Raw genomic sequence first — 15,371 nt, forward strand, 5'->3', positions numbered from 1 at the left:
TGGGAGGAAATCTGGCAGGCAGCCTCAGAAACTTCCCTTTGCACCACAATTAAGGAAAACATCTATAAAATCATGTTTGGCTGGTATCTTACCCCAGCACGATTAAACCAGATCTACCCTCTGGCATCAGACCAATGTTGGAGAGGCTGTGGTAATAGAGGGGACATGGCCCACATCTGGTGGACCTGTCCAGAAATTGTGAAATACTGGGCCAAGGTCCAAATTCTTATAAAAGAGGTCACAGGCCTAGAAATTCCTATTGAACCACTGACCTTCCTGTTGGCTGCACCCATGCCGAATATAGTTCGGCCCACCAGGAAATTAATATCCTTCATTCTCACTGCGGCGAGATGCTGTATTGCGGCCTCCTGGAGGAAAACAGCTACACCAGCGCTCAATACAATAAAGAAAAGGATTGGGGAAGTTATGACCATGGAAAGGCTCACAGCCAACATAAGACAAAAAACCCCAGCCTTTGAGGATATCTGGGAACCCTGGTTCCAATTTTCCAGAGCGCCCCGACCAACCCAGGGAGATGGGAGACTAACTCCCCCCCCCATAAGACAAATCAGTTTGAACCACATCAACCACACTCCAACAGCCCTGTAGGACGACAATACCCTCCTCCCCCCCCCATCCCCCTCCCCCCCTCCTCCCCCCACTCCTTCAACCACCCCACCACCCTCCCTCCTTACCTTCTCTCTATGAAGGCTCCCCCCCCTTTCTTCCATGGACAGCTTAGGTTGCCCTTCTTTCCCCCCTTTTATAAAAAATATATGTTTTTGGAAAATGTTAGGCTACAAAATTTGTCAGATATGCTGTATTCTCTAAAAATGCCTAATAAAAACATTGGAAAAAAAAAAAAAAAAAAATCGAAGATAATAGTGGCAGGGCGTGAAAACTTCTCCGGGGAAGTCTGCTGCAAACGGTGCAGATTGTGTCCAGTCACAAGGCTTCAGTTTTCTTTGCAGAGAATAGGTTCCTTTTGGTTCTGAGGCCAGGGGAAGGAAATAACGGATTTTCCTTCAGTTTGGCTTCAGTTTTTCTCTGCAGAGAATAGGTTCCTCTCGGTTCTGAAGCATAGGCGAGGAAATTAGATTTTCCTTCACATAGATTATGCTACAATGATATATTATGAGCTGCATTTGAGTATAACTTTATTGTTCACTCCAGTTACTTAAATAGATTGCCTTGCTGCATTACATGTAAAAAATGCTGTATGGTGCTCAAAAACATAGATCAAAACGACAATAAAGTCCTTTAACAGAATAATTCCATCTGTAGAGATCCTAGGGGTACCAGGAGCATTAAACCAAACCAAAACTCCTGTTGAATATACACCTATATCCACTATAACACGATGGCCTGGATGGAGTTCCACTAGTATAAGTAACAACTCCCACTAGCTAGTGTCCAGTCAGATATATCGCTGTGAACAATAAAAGGTGTAAAGGTGTAAGAGTAATGTTACTCACGACTGGATGGTCTTCATGGTATACCTCCTATGGTAGGTGCATCCGGTCTTCCAAGGGTGACAGCAAACAGTGTAGGAAGGTTGGAGCACAACTGAATACAGGGTTGGAAAAAACAATCTGCGAGAGAGTGTGTGTCCCATAAAAAGTTTTAATGGATCAAACCATAACCATACAGTGAGCCCACGGGCCCCCACCAACGCGTTTCGAGCAACGCTCTTTATCAAGGTGCACCTTGATAAAGAGCGTTGCTCGAAACGCGTTGGTGGGGGCCCGTGGGCTCACTGTATGGTTTTTTCCAACCCTGTATTCAGTTGTGCTCCAACCTTCCTACACTGTTTGCTGCATTACATAACATTGCAGGCTGTTTTGTTGCTAGCTCTTTTTCACTTTGTTTTGCTTAGTAACTTTCACCTGTTTTTAATATGCTTGTATGCCTTGATTTAATGAGATTCCTCGCCATGAGGCTGCCTGGTGATCCGCCCCCATGATTCATCCATTGGCTGTTGCTTCCGTGACGTCACGAAATGGGCAGGGCTTACGGCAGAGGACTCCCTATTTCAACTGGCACTGTAGTAGAGGTTATTCACTCTTTGACGAAGGGCCGGGAGCCCGAAACATGTTAGAGTACCTCTACGGCGTCATGTGAACCATGTTTGTCTTTTTCCTCAATAAAGAAGCTTATTTTTATTGCATCTGATCAGCCACCGTCGCATCTTTTTTCTATATGCACCTCCAAGCAGTGCACTGCCTGCACGTCCCCTCCAGGGATACACCCTTCAGTATCTATCTTGCAGCTGCACGCTTAACACAGGACTTCTGGCAACATTGCCAAGTGTGAGTACGCTTTATTTTTCTTCCATGGATGTTATCTACTCTAGCTCCAGGGGAGTGTTATCATGCTTGGGATTACTAGCTGAGGTCCCACTGTTCATTTATTTTGAGCAGTGTGGCCAACCTATGTTGTATTTCCCTATACCTCCCCATTATAGGAGTATTATTTGACTACATCTGCTAGCAAGTCATTATTGTGTTGATGAGGAAAGCGATATGAAATATTGGATCTATTATAGGACTAAAGTGAATACATGCATTTTCTCTGAGCACAGATACAGAGCTTGTCTCTAATATTGCCCACTCGGGTCTAGAAGTCGCGGTTTCCTGATCGAACACGCATGTGATAACCGGCTTCTGATCCGCTGGTGTGCCTTCGCACGTCCGGGATGGTGACACACACGTCGACGGAGGTGCAGGTACAGTACTTCAGTGTCAGGTACCAGTTTAGATATTGATCTAAATTCATTTCTGATCTAATAGGAACCATTTTTTGAATACCACCCATCCTTTTCCTCATTCTCAGACACATAAATTTATGCCCATATACATTTCCCCTTACTTTTCTATTTTTACTCTTTGTAAAAGTGTTTTTTAATAGATTCTAAATGCATAATTTTATTAATATTTTTTTTGATTTACAGATTCATTTTGGTCCTGAATATGTCTCAGATCTCTTTATAATTCCTTTTGCTATATGCTTTATGGATTCCTAATGCTGATTTAAATCTGATATATTGTATCACTAATCAAATACTATATTCAAAAACTGCTAATGAACGTAAAAATGTTTGTCTAATAGTAAAAGGATAATTAGTAAAAGGATAATTAGTACAATACACAATAGGACAGACAGTACTAAACAACATAAAACAGAGTATAACCAGTCCCTTAAATGTCCGATTCTTGGAAAACGCTTTCTGTAGTAGGATGTAGGCAGCTTTCAGAGGGATGAACCACATCCAATAGGGAATCTAGAGCAAAAAAGAGAAGAAAGCGCACGGCCCATAGCGTAATTTTTTTTCACATTTAATAAGGAAATCGGAAGGGAGGGAATAAGCTCACTCACAAGGAAAGAGTAAAAACTAGCATTAGTGAACAATACTGTCACCACCAACTAGATGGATCCTCCGGTAAAGTCAATGCTGTACATCTATAACCAGCTTGACATACACCAGGAACGGACTCTGCTGCAACTCAAGGGTGATCCACAGGCAGCTTGTAGTCAGAGAACATCCGATCCGTGGTAGATAGTGCAGTTGCGGTTTGCAGCCGACACTCTCAGCCTCTGGCAGCATGGGATGAGATCCGGCCACTATCAACGGTCCCAGAGTGATGACGTAGTGACGCTGCTTCTTCCTGACGCATTTCATCACTTTGTGGCGACTTTCTCAAAGGACTGTGTGTGTATTACTCAACTCGTAGCCATATATACACTATGGGTTGCCTATATGAATTTTGGAAGTTTAATCTCTTATTCGTCCGAGAAGATAGAGACCAGATACAATTCTGAAACCGCCTGATATATTCTAACACCACGTTATATAAGGTAGCTGTCTGAACATTCAGGGTGAATGCTGACAGGAAGTGACATCATCTGGTCCAAAACTACCACAGCCATCTTGCTCCCTGGCAAATCCTGCCCTTACTCCCCTGACAGAAAATCAGACTCTCTTTGGTTCTCATTTTAAGCAGCTGCCTCTGGCCTTTATATAGCAGACAGTTGCTACTAGTCATTGCTCATGCAAAGTATTTGTTACCTTGTCCTGTCTGAGCTCTGCCTTGACTTTGTTTTGCTTGCTGCCTGTCTGTCTGTACCTTGGAACTGAACCTGACTACCCCTTGCCTGCCGCCCGCATCGACCTCGGAACTGTACCTGACTACCACTGCATCCCAGGCCAAGGTCGGTATATTACTCCCTACCTCTGCCCTGCGGTCCGTATCCTGTCATGCAGTCAGCAACGTTACAGTGAGTGGGCACATAAAAGATTTTCACAGTTCACATTCACCAAAGTACCAGCATATCTGCACTATGTATATTTTCTCTTTTTTATGAGTAAAGCTTTGTGCTTTGACGTTTCTGCTGCCCTGCCATATGTGATGTTGGGAAACATACCCTAAAAGAGCTGCACCTCTCCTTTAGGGCGATATTTGTTATTGGACTTATTCCAGACTATCGTCTCTTCCATTCACTTTCAACTGAATATTCAGTTTCTCACACTACTAGTGTTTTTGGTTTGTGCTTTTTCTGTTGCACAACCCACCATAGTGCCAATGGAACTCAAATGTCAGTCACACTAAATCAGGTGTTCCCTGGCACATTAGTACATCATGACTGCTCCCCTTACAAACATGTCAGAGGAGAATGGACTAAGTTTAGTAACACAGCCCAGGCATCAATCACTGAAAACAAGAGGATTTAAAAGGTCAGAAATGAAACAGATCTAACCACTTAAAAAAACACCTCATTGGTATCTGATAATATTCACTGCGAAGATCCAAAACTGAAACCACTTGCTCCCAGTGAGGCACTCCAATGCATCTTCTATACGTGGCATCGTGTACTGATCTGGGGTGGTCCTTTTTGTTCAATGTACGATAGTCAATACACCGCCTCACGGCTCCGTTTTTTTTCCCAGGCTACCACAATGGGTGATTCACATGGGCTTCTGGATTCAGAAATGATGCCATTCATTAGTTTCTGGAGGTGTCTCCTCACATCCTCCACATCAGCCAGGGCCAATCTCCAGGACCTCTCTCTAAAAGGGCGAGCACCATGAAGATGAATCTGGTGTTCCACTCCATGGGCTTTTCCTACATCCCATTCTTGAGTGGAGAAAACCTCTGGCCTGCGAGCCATTTTTTCTTGTAGCTGTTTCTTCCAGTGTTCTGGAACACGATCGTCTCCAAAATTGAACATGTCTGGCATCAGTCTTCTGTTATGAGTCTTCTTTGGCCCATTATTTCAGCACTGTACAGGTGAGCCATCACAGTTCCTCTTCGTATTCACACGTCATGGGAAGTCTCATTTTTCACTTCCACGCCTATAGTATCGTTTTTTCCTTTCTGTATGGACAGCACTCCGGCCTTTACTAATAGTCCCCCAGGAAATTGTACGGGGGCAGGGTCTTTTATAATTACGATGGCACCTTTTACTTCTTGATGGAGGGTCACCTTCCCTTCAATTCGACATACATAGTGGATCCCAATTGGCAGATTGGGGTAACGGCAGATGCTCGTGGGTGTGTTAGTAATGGAGCTCGTCTTCGCATGGGGCCTGACATGCTCGCTTACCAGGTCTGTCTGTCATTTCCCTGTTTCTGGAAACAACCCATACCTCTATTTCTAGGGAACCAGTCCCGGTCATAGGTCCAGGGCGTATCAAGAAGAGTACCCACTGAGACCTTCTTTTTGAGTGTTGCAGCCATCATCAGTGTGTTCATGTGCGACGTTAGTTCTTAAATTAGTTGTAGTTCTAAGTGCCGCTCGGGTCTCTTTCTTGTCCTCTTCCACACGCACTTCCCAGATAAGCTGTTCAAATTTGGGAGGATCCTCTTTCCTGTCTCTAATAAATAGTCGTATCATGGTTAAATCGTCCAATGCGCCCCGATCGACTTATTCTAGTCTCTCCTTGTCGGCCTGACCAGCTTCAATTCTTCCCCTTATACCACGCGGTATAGTAGCTTCTCTATTCTATGCAAGTACTCAGAGAACTTTTCCCCATCCTGTTTTAGAGAATTCCTAAACGTGGAGTACAGATCATCAGCACTCTCTGTGATCCCATAAGCGCTTTACAGTACATCCAGATAATTGGTTACTGTCGTGTCTGAGGATCGCACGCGTAACGCCTTTATGGCGTCTAATGCTGGCCCACTCAGACTCTCTGTAATCCTTTTTCGCTTCTCCCCATCAGAACACAGCCAGTCACAGACAATTTGGGTAGCAGTGTCCATCCAACTTTCAAAATCATCCTCCCCTACAGGGATAAGCTTCACCCCGGAGAATGTCCTTATTCATTGGTAGGGGCTATTCTCACAGATGGATTTCATGACTGTCTAGTACTTGTCCCACCGCTTGTAATAGGGCCTCGGAGGAAGGGGCAGAAATTATGTTCAAGGGTCTTGGGGTGGCTCTACCCATCTGACTCAAGATCGTCTAGAGTCTTCCCTTCCTTCAGTAATATTTATTTTACTCTATCTACCAGTTGGTTAGGGGACAGGTCGTGAACTGCAACAGCGGAACTATATCGACTAATAATAGTCCACACAGTTGTGGCATCTACCCGGGTTACACTTGTGGGTACTGTCTGTGTGTCAATACCCAGAGCATAAACAGAATATAATAACTTTTTTTCATTATAATGTAACACTTTCTTTTATCCGGATTCTCCCCCACACTTGCCCTGTTTCAAGCACCCCATTATTAGCTACATCATCCAGTGTCAGGGACTCCTGTTACTAAAAAGGCTTTGTCACGGTCTAATCGCGCCCTGGAGCACCAGTCAGTTAAGATGGTGGCACTCATGGTGACAGAAAAACCTTGTGCACTACACAAAATGGCCGCAGTCACGGTTTTTAATGGACAGTATCAGTAGATATACCTGCGCTTGTGTCCCCCTTATGGTGAAAATCTCAGCAGCGCCTCCAATGTAACCCCTCTTTACTTTACCTCAGACTATAGAACCTGTCACTTAGGTGGGGGCCTAAGTCCTGTAACTTGGGGTTTAACTCTTATAGTGGGTAGTACACAGAGTGGGAAGCAGGAGTAATTAGACAATAAAACTGTAAGGAATTATATATAACAAGCTTTATATTACTTTACAGGCAGTTCTCGTTTTACAACGAATGGCTTATCCAATGCTATGCAATGCATACCTATGTTCATTTTTACAATGCCAAAATGGCTTATCCAACACTCTTACGACGCTTTGCAAAATTGTTTGTGTATATAATATATATATTATACTATATAATATATTATATTTTTATATTATATATTATGTTATATTATATATATAATACAGTATATGCACTATATAACTTGTGTGTGCTGCATATCTTATTGTCTGCGTAAAATATTTTGTGTATTTTAGCATTAAAAATGCCTTCAAGAACGGAACCTTTCATTTAAACAGTGTTCCTATGGGAAAAAGTGTTTCGCTTTACAACGTTTCGCTATCCAACACCATTTTGAGTAACGCATTGTGTCGGATAACCGAGGACTGCCTGTATCTATAATTTTGAACAAAGATACATACACTGGGCTACCACATAACCACACAGTATTTCTGCAATCTGTCTTTATATATTTTACAGTCACTGCATATTAGTTCACATACCCTGTTGATCAGACAGGGTATTTGTACAAAAACCTTTCATTGGAGCTCTGGATTCAAATAGATGCAGGCTGCTGCTTCTTACAGTTAATTTGAAAACATAACCTGTGTTACAATGCAGAGGGATTTCTTTCTTTCCGCTGGCTGTTAAATCCTGATATTTCTCCTCTTAGCTGTTGCAGTGCTCCCCGAGGTGTCACTGCACTTTGTACTGGCCGGCAAAATCCACCAGTCTCCTTACTCCATGGATCGGTCAGGCCCTTGCAGAGTGTTCTGCAGCAGCCTCACCATCTCAAACAAACTGCCACTCCAGTCCCCTCAGCAATCCCACCAACTGTCATGCCACTGGCTAAGCACAGTCACATGGTCCAGTGGAATGTCATTCTTAAAGGGGCCATGTCCTCCCTCTGGTATCTACTGCAGCTGTGCAAGCTATCACTGCAACCTAGCCTTGTACTCACTCATTGGAGCAGACACAGGGGGTTACAGACAGATGTACACACACAAGTTTCGACTGGTGGGTCTGACTATGATGTACTAAGGGAGAGCGGACTCAGCACCCCCCTCCCACAACCCCGACCCCAAATACAAGGAAATAAGAGGGGTTACATTAATAAATAAAGGTACTTTTCTCTATATTTGTCCGATGTGTGTCAGCTTACTATTTGGGGAGCGTCAATAGGACTACTTAACTGCACCAGGTATAAGGTTGTGTAAACCGTGGACAGCAACCTACAGCATGTGTCAGAAATAGATTAACAAGCTTCTTAAAATTTGACACGACTAAGAGCAGAAATTGGTGCATTTAAGGGGCAGCCCCTCCAAAAGATGGAAGTGACTATAGTGGCATGCTTTACACGTTAAATGTAGGTGATTGACACCTTTATTTAAAAATCTGGACACCGCTTTTTGAATTAATGTTTTAAAAAACTTTTAACATGTCCATGGCAAACAAATGCTTTGGAGGGTTTTTGCCTTTTTTATCGTTTATCTTTCACTGACCAGATTGTTAATCCTCAAATCTACTGGTAAAATTGTTGGTTTTGCCATGTCACTTGTAATTTTGATTTATTTACGAATTATATATCAAATTGATAAGCATAAGTAATTGTTAATTCATTCATACATATGAAGAAAAGTAAATTATGTTTATTGTATGGGCGATTGGATTTTTCCATGGAAATATTTTTTTTTTTACATGTGTTAACCCTTTAAAATCAAGATTGTATGGTCTTGATAAGTAATCCTAATTTATTGCTCTTGCAAAGCAACAAAGGTTTAAGTAGATGTAGCCGAGCTCGCCGCTTACCTCCGGTGTGGGGAGGGAGGCTGCAGAGTAATCGGATGGCAGCGGACCAGCAAAGCAGGGGGTCGCCATGTTAGTTCTTGCGCATGCAGTGCCTCGCGCATGCGCAGTGTAGTGTTATGATGGCCATCTTGCAAAACGGCTCCACATGCTCCTACAAGTCCTAGAATCCTCTAGGAGGATAGGCAGAGTAGTGTGTTGGGCGCGAACAGACCGCGAGGTGGGGTCTGACAGAGACAGCCAAGGGGAAAGGTAGTGTCCCAGGTGCCAGTAGCCCTGGGACTCGGCCAGAGTTCCCCCGCAGGCCCCGCTCCCCACAAAAGACAGTATTGTAGGGAAGGCCCCCAGGTAGGGACGCTCCCCTTATTACTGTGGTAGTATTAGTACAACGTGTAAGGAATCCACACCTCAGTTTACTGCTTACCTTGCCTCACAGACCTGTGCAGTCCTGGAACACTCCCTCTGGTATCTACTGCAGCTGTGCAAGCTATCACTGCAACCTAGCCTTGTACTCACTCATTGGAGTAGTGCCTTCACACCCTCCTCCGGGGATTGGCCCGCTGGCCTTTAAGTACTGCATCCCCACAATCCTTCTCTGTCCTGTCACCGAGTGTTCTGCCACAAGCCCCTGGCTTGTTATCTCGTTACTACTCTGTTTTGTCCTAGTTCTTGTTCCTGTGCTGAAGCATTGATCTCCAGCGTACTTCAGCTTCCTGGTTTCCTGAGGCCAGCTACTACTCTCTCGTAGAGGCCTGCTTTCCTGAGGCCTGCTGCTATTTTCACGCAGAGGTCTTTTCCTGTGCTGAAGCGGAGGATTCTCCAGCCCGCTCAGGACTCTTGCGCTGAAGCACTGGTTTACCAGTGCAGCCAGGTGGTGTGCCCACTCTGGCCTGCCTATCCTTTCCTGAGACCAGTACCATGGGCGCCGCACGCGCAGAGGCTACTCCCGCGCTCACGCTCCTAAGCTGAAGCGGGGAACTCCTGACTACCTGTTGCCGAACTCCTGCTTGAACAATGTTTACCCTGAAGTCTCCGATCCTGACCCTGGCTTGTCCACTGACGATGCTGCCTTCTCCAGTCCCGACCCTGCTACGTACGACTACGAACTGCGCAATCCGGATCAGCCTGCGCGGTCTAAGGTCGGTGCTTTTACAACCCCACCTCAGCCACGCGGTCCGACCCAGGTTTGTGGCAAGCACAACCGTGACACAACGGTGACCAGACGCCACACGGTGACCTGCGGCCTGCGGTCTGGACCAGGCCAGACTATAGACTTTAAGGGAGACACTGGAGCTCCCTCAAGAGACGGATACCTTCGGTGAGACGAGAGAGAAGTTGGCGGACCCCGCGTCGTGGGATCACGTTGCGGCCATGCTGATCCAGGATCTCCTATATACCCTTATCTGGCCAGAGACCAGGAAGGTACCACCATGCACCAACGACCTTCCACAGGGGTAGTGCTTTTCCACACACTTTAGGTGGGTCTTGTTCTGTGGACACCAGGGTGGTTAGGTGCTCAGGGCACCCTCAGTACTTTGGGGGAACTCCACCAGGGTGGTGAACATTGTGTTGGGTTAGTTTATTGTGGGACGTTGTGTTGAGGGTAATACTGTTATTAGTGTGTGTTAGTAAACAGTTATATTATACCTGTGTGTGTGTGTTACTTATGCTTGTATTGGTTCCTGTGAGGGGTTATCCCGCTACATTGGGATCCCCCATCAGGTGGAGGCACTGTACCGAGGAGGGTGAGAGCTCACCCCAGGCTCCCAGCGACTGGGGCCTTCTGTGAGCCACAGGTAAAGTCAGCACACGTAGTTCAGTTAGTCACGGGGAAAGGGGGCAACATACACATCCAGCAGTTCAAGTGTCAGGTTCATAACTGCATAACTTCATTACAACCACCTAAATGTCTTCCATTTACAGACGTCATTAGCTCCTGCTGATAACTGCCACCCCTGACCTGCACTGCCTGCTTCAAAATACCAGCCCCACAAAACACCAAGAGAAAACTCTTGTGCTGTTTGCATTCACAGAACAACTTTAATCTCTTCCCTAAACAATTGGGATGAAAACAAAAGTAGACCAGCTGACACTCGTCAAAGACCAGGGCAGAGTACCCTTCACACCACATGCCCCTACACTTGTTGGTAAGCTGCTTTAGCTAACAGTAATCATGTCCCCACGCAGATCTGCTGCATAATCTGCAAACCTCTAGCAGACAAATTACTTTATAAAGATGAAACCACTTCTCTACTTTGAATACCAGATGCAGAGAGCTGCACTTACTTTCTAGTTCTTCTTTCCCAAAGTTCGTATTGACACAAGAGCTCGTTTTTCCCAGATCAACCACTGCTTCTTCATCGTGACCCTAAACAAAAAAAAAGAAAAGAGAGGGTGACTTATGTTTCATTTCAAATGTTTGAACTGCATAATTAATTTTACCAAAAGATTTAGGTTTTATATTTGTACGATACGACAACACAAATAGCCAAGATAAAGTAAGTGTCCTCGAGAATACACTCAACTTGGCCCTGAAAGCAGCACTCTCCAAAATTGAAGTTCATATTTTTGAACCTGGGTGTTCTCTGGAGCTGAACTGCAGCACTCAAAGCTCCAGGGAGTTCATATTTCACTTTTGTGATGACTGTACTTGTAAAAGGTGGCTGTGGGGTCACCCAATAGGAAGCTGCAATATCATCTCACAATGAGGTCACAGCTTTCCACTGGCCGCCAGAGTGAGGCCGACCCAGTGGCCATATTTCTTCTGCACAAAAATTATTGTAACAGAATTTCAAAAGAAAATCTCTAGAGTCCAGGGGTTTACCTCCAGGGGACCCATTGCTGCATAGCAGGTAAATAAATATGTATGTAAAAACAAAAGCAATTAGCAGATTACTGCGGTAACATAAGCTTGTAACACAGCTCGACAGAAGTGCCCTCCTATAAGGGTGGTGTGAGGTTTTTCTTACCAATTGAGGTTTTATTGTAAAAATAAATACACATTTCACAAAGATATTATTTAACATAGAAAATGCTCTAATAATGTATTTCCAACCCAACAGGTTTTTCTGTTTACTTTTACATTGTAATTTCCACTTGAGAGTGCTTGCAACAGATCATTGTGCAATACGGCACAAGTCACCAACATACCCAGACTTTTTAATTGCTTGCTGGACCAACAACATTTGTTGTACTTTGCAGTGTATGTTAAATGTTAGTCATATCTCGCGGCTCACGTTACAAATACATAACCACATAGGCGGTCCACATGCTTTCAATAGAACAAGGACACTTCTTGCAGGAGACCTCAATTAGTTGATGCAAATAAGCAGACATTCGTCTATACTATGTACATCTGTCTAAAATATATGTACCAGCCTATTGAGAGATCATGCTTTTTTTTTTTTACATGGAATATATTGTCAAGTGTTGAAATAATCTATGACGATCATAAGAACGGCATCTTCTTTATTTCCATGATTGTAGTGGTCATCTCCCATAATTGGAAGTGTTTGCGCACAGTGCACCATGTCGACGTTAAACTAAAGCAAGGTCTACGATAGTCACCTCAAATTCACATTGTACGGAGTGGTGGAAAAAAACAAACAACATTCAAAGCCACTGCAATGACCAGGAAACAGGAAGTTTTTTTTCTTTCACCACTATTACCATTCAAGATCCAGGACGCCCGCCAGGAGAGTGTTATTGGGGAGTCCCCGTTTCAGCCGGGTCCCCTGTCTGCCCTTTAACGAAACACAGAATGGACACGGACATAGAGGATCGTTTCACCCAGATCGGAGTATTGATTATACCCCCAGAGCCAAGATACCGACCAGCCACATTGCCCGCATGTGATCACACGGTTCACGGAGCTGAGTGGACGCACGGACAGAGGATTCCCTTGCCTAGATCGGAGGACCGGCTACAGAGGTAAGAAACGTATACACTTACCTCTGAGACCCGATCAATTCACTAGAGGCAACCTCAACTTCCCCCTCATTCGGCACACAGCTTGATATATTAACACTTGACAGTGTACCAGCTAGTTACCGGTGCGCAAGACAGCACCAACACTCACATTGTACTTAGACTGGATGGAAGATACATGAACAGTAAATCAGAGGCGCTTGGGCCAACCTCCTAATGAACATTATTATCTGAACAACTGTTGTAGGCTTGTTGAACTAGTAAAGAGCATTATTACATACATCACTACATAAGCTTAAAACAGCCGTTGTGGTTGTTTTCAGCCGATGCCCTATTGACTTCAATGGCGATTTTCAGCCACAAACAGCTCCTTCGGACAATATAGAAGAAGGCCCTAAAACTTTGCAACGTTTACCAAAGTGTGTGGGGGCGTGGGGACCGGGGGGGCGTGGGGACCGGGGGGGCGTGGGGACCGGGGGGGAGGGGGGGGAGCGGGGTGTACGAGAAAGAAGAAAAAAAACGAAAAAAAACAGGAAAATAAATTTAAGCTCAAATACACAAACGTAAGTTCAAAGAATAAAGCAGTGAGAGCTTCTGTTCATACATTCAACGGTGCCAGTTTTGCAAATAAAGAACCATGGCAGCAGTGTTATTATTTCCGTGCAATATACAGAGGAACTCTTTTTGGCCTGGCTAGATCTACAACATAATGAAACACTGCTGCTTTAGTTGGCTAGCAAGCAATAGGTTTAGTTGCACAAAAAAAACAAAAAAAACCCCAACTATTTGGTAGGCTTTCAAATGCATTTTAAGGTGAACGTTTTACATGACAAAAAACAAAGGAACTGAGATGATTTTCTTGAATAATGTATTATCTATTGTTTGTGAACTTGACAAAGTAGGTTTTCATAATGACTATTACATTTCCCAGCTTTTTATTGCAATACACTTGGCCTCGTTCCAAGCCAACTGGTTAGTTCTTTACTGGCACTTGTAAACATGTGCACTGGTATCTGGAGTTATTCTAGCTGATGATCTTTAATGATGGCACTTGTGCCCTCTTCAAAGTGGCATTTCACCTTGTAAGTTGGCACAGTGTCAGTAAACAGAGGCGTATACAAGCACGTCACCAAAAGGCTGGGTGCTTTTGGGGAGAAAGTGTACAGAACATTTGACATTTCTGAGCAAATTCTGAAGGATTTTATCACAATGCAGGGAAATTGTTGGCCATAAACACTCAAAAGAAGACCAGAGGAACAACTCCAATTGCTTTTTATGAGATTCCTTTTCTTTAATAAAATATGGCAATTTTTGTTTTTGCACTGGTTTTGCCCTAAATTTTGCAATCTAAGACTTTTGTAAATCAAGCCCTAAGTACCTAGACCAATAATGCATTGCCAGATTTTTTTTTCTTCATGTGCCTGTTTCTCAAGAAAGTCACTTCAAATAACTTACATATGTAGTCAGCTTTATCTTACTTACTGAGAATGCAGCATATCAGTTTCTATAGGATTCAGTCGCAGTGGTAACACAGAATATCACAACATATCCCCCCCCATAACATGGGGTTACATAACCGTGGATACATCTGCACCTATCCGTTTCTCTCATTCATTTAATATCACCAGAGACTCTTGCACAATTGTTGGTTACTACCGTATAAGAAAAATAACGTTCACTGGAACATATTTTTCAGAATACTGCTCAACAATCAGTTGCTCTAAAAATATTAGTCTACGTTTTTGTCTCAGGTTACCAGACAAAGAATGACAGACTTGGTATGCGTGCTTTTATTTGGGGACCACAATTTTGATGCGATTGTTTTTAGTTATGTTTGGGAAAACACGACTCAGATCTTGCCCACACTAATAGCAAAGTAGCCAACAGTAAATTTGTGTCTCAAGGCAAAATTGGTGCAATTTTGTGGCAAAAAACAACAGATTAAATATTAATAATAAAACTTTCATAGCGCGTTTTTCTCCCAAATCGGACTCAAAGTGCTTTGCTATTACAATATAGCACGAGGTATGCAGCACCCTTTCCTCCCTCCCCACACTACCAGAACTCTCCCCCATCTCACAGGTGCCAGGAGCAAAAAAAGTTTTTTCCCTGGGAATTTACCATTACTGCCCTAAAGTATGAAAAATGTATGTAGAAAGAATGAAATAACATTACAGCATGATAGGTTGTGATACAGGGTGCCAAACCACATAATCCTACAGTAAGACCAGTCAGATCTCCTATGCTATACTATGATGTGCAATGTTGATATTGATGACCATGGCAAAGTTCACATCATTATGTACCTTACTGAAGATCCTAAATATTGCCATCAGGTAAGATTCATGTCTTTATTGCTAGTGGCTTAATGAGAAATAGAATTGAAAAGGGATTACTGCATGTCCAAAATGCAAACCATGGCATATGTAAATGAAAAGCAACACAATGAAAACCAGACAAAAAGTAGGCAGTGCAAATTCATTCTTATGAATGGAAA

At 43.7% G+C, this 15,371-nt stretch overlaps 1 protein-coding gene across 10 annotated transcripts in view; it reads right to left on the reverse strand.

Moving 5' to 3' along the window:
- SLC4A7 (solute carrier family 4 member 7) overlaps window positions 1-15,371 on the reverse strand; it is a 185,795-nt gene that overhangs the window by 93,962 nt on the left and 76,462 nt on the right. For all 10 annotated transcript variants that reach the window (XM_075586994.1, XM_075586988.1, XM_075586985.1 and 7 more), the window contains exon 2: window positions 11,234-11,315. In XM_075586994.1, coding sequence (XP_075443109.1) covers window positions 11,234-11,315 — 82 coding nt within the window. The remainder of the gene's footprint in view (window positions 1-11,233; window positions 11,316-15,371) is intronic.

This window comes from Ascaphus truei, chromosome 2, assembly GCF_040206685.1.
Source record: "Ascaphus truei isolate aAscTru1 chromosome 2, aAscTru1.hap1, whole genome shotgun sequence".
Taxonomy (NCBI): Eukaryota; Metazoa; Chordata; class Amphibia; order Anura; family Ascaphidae; genus Ascaphus; species Ascaphus truei.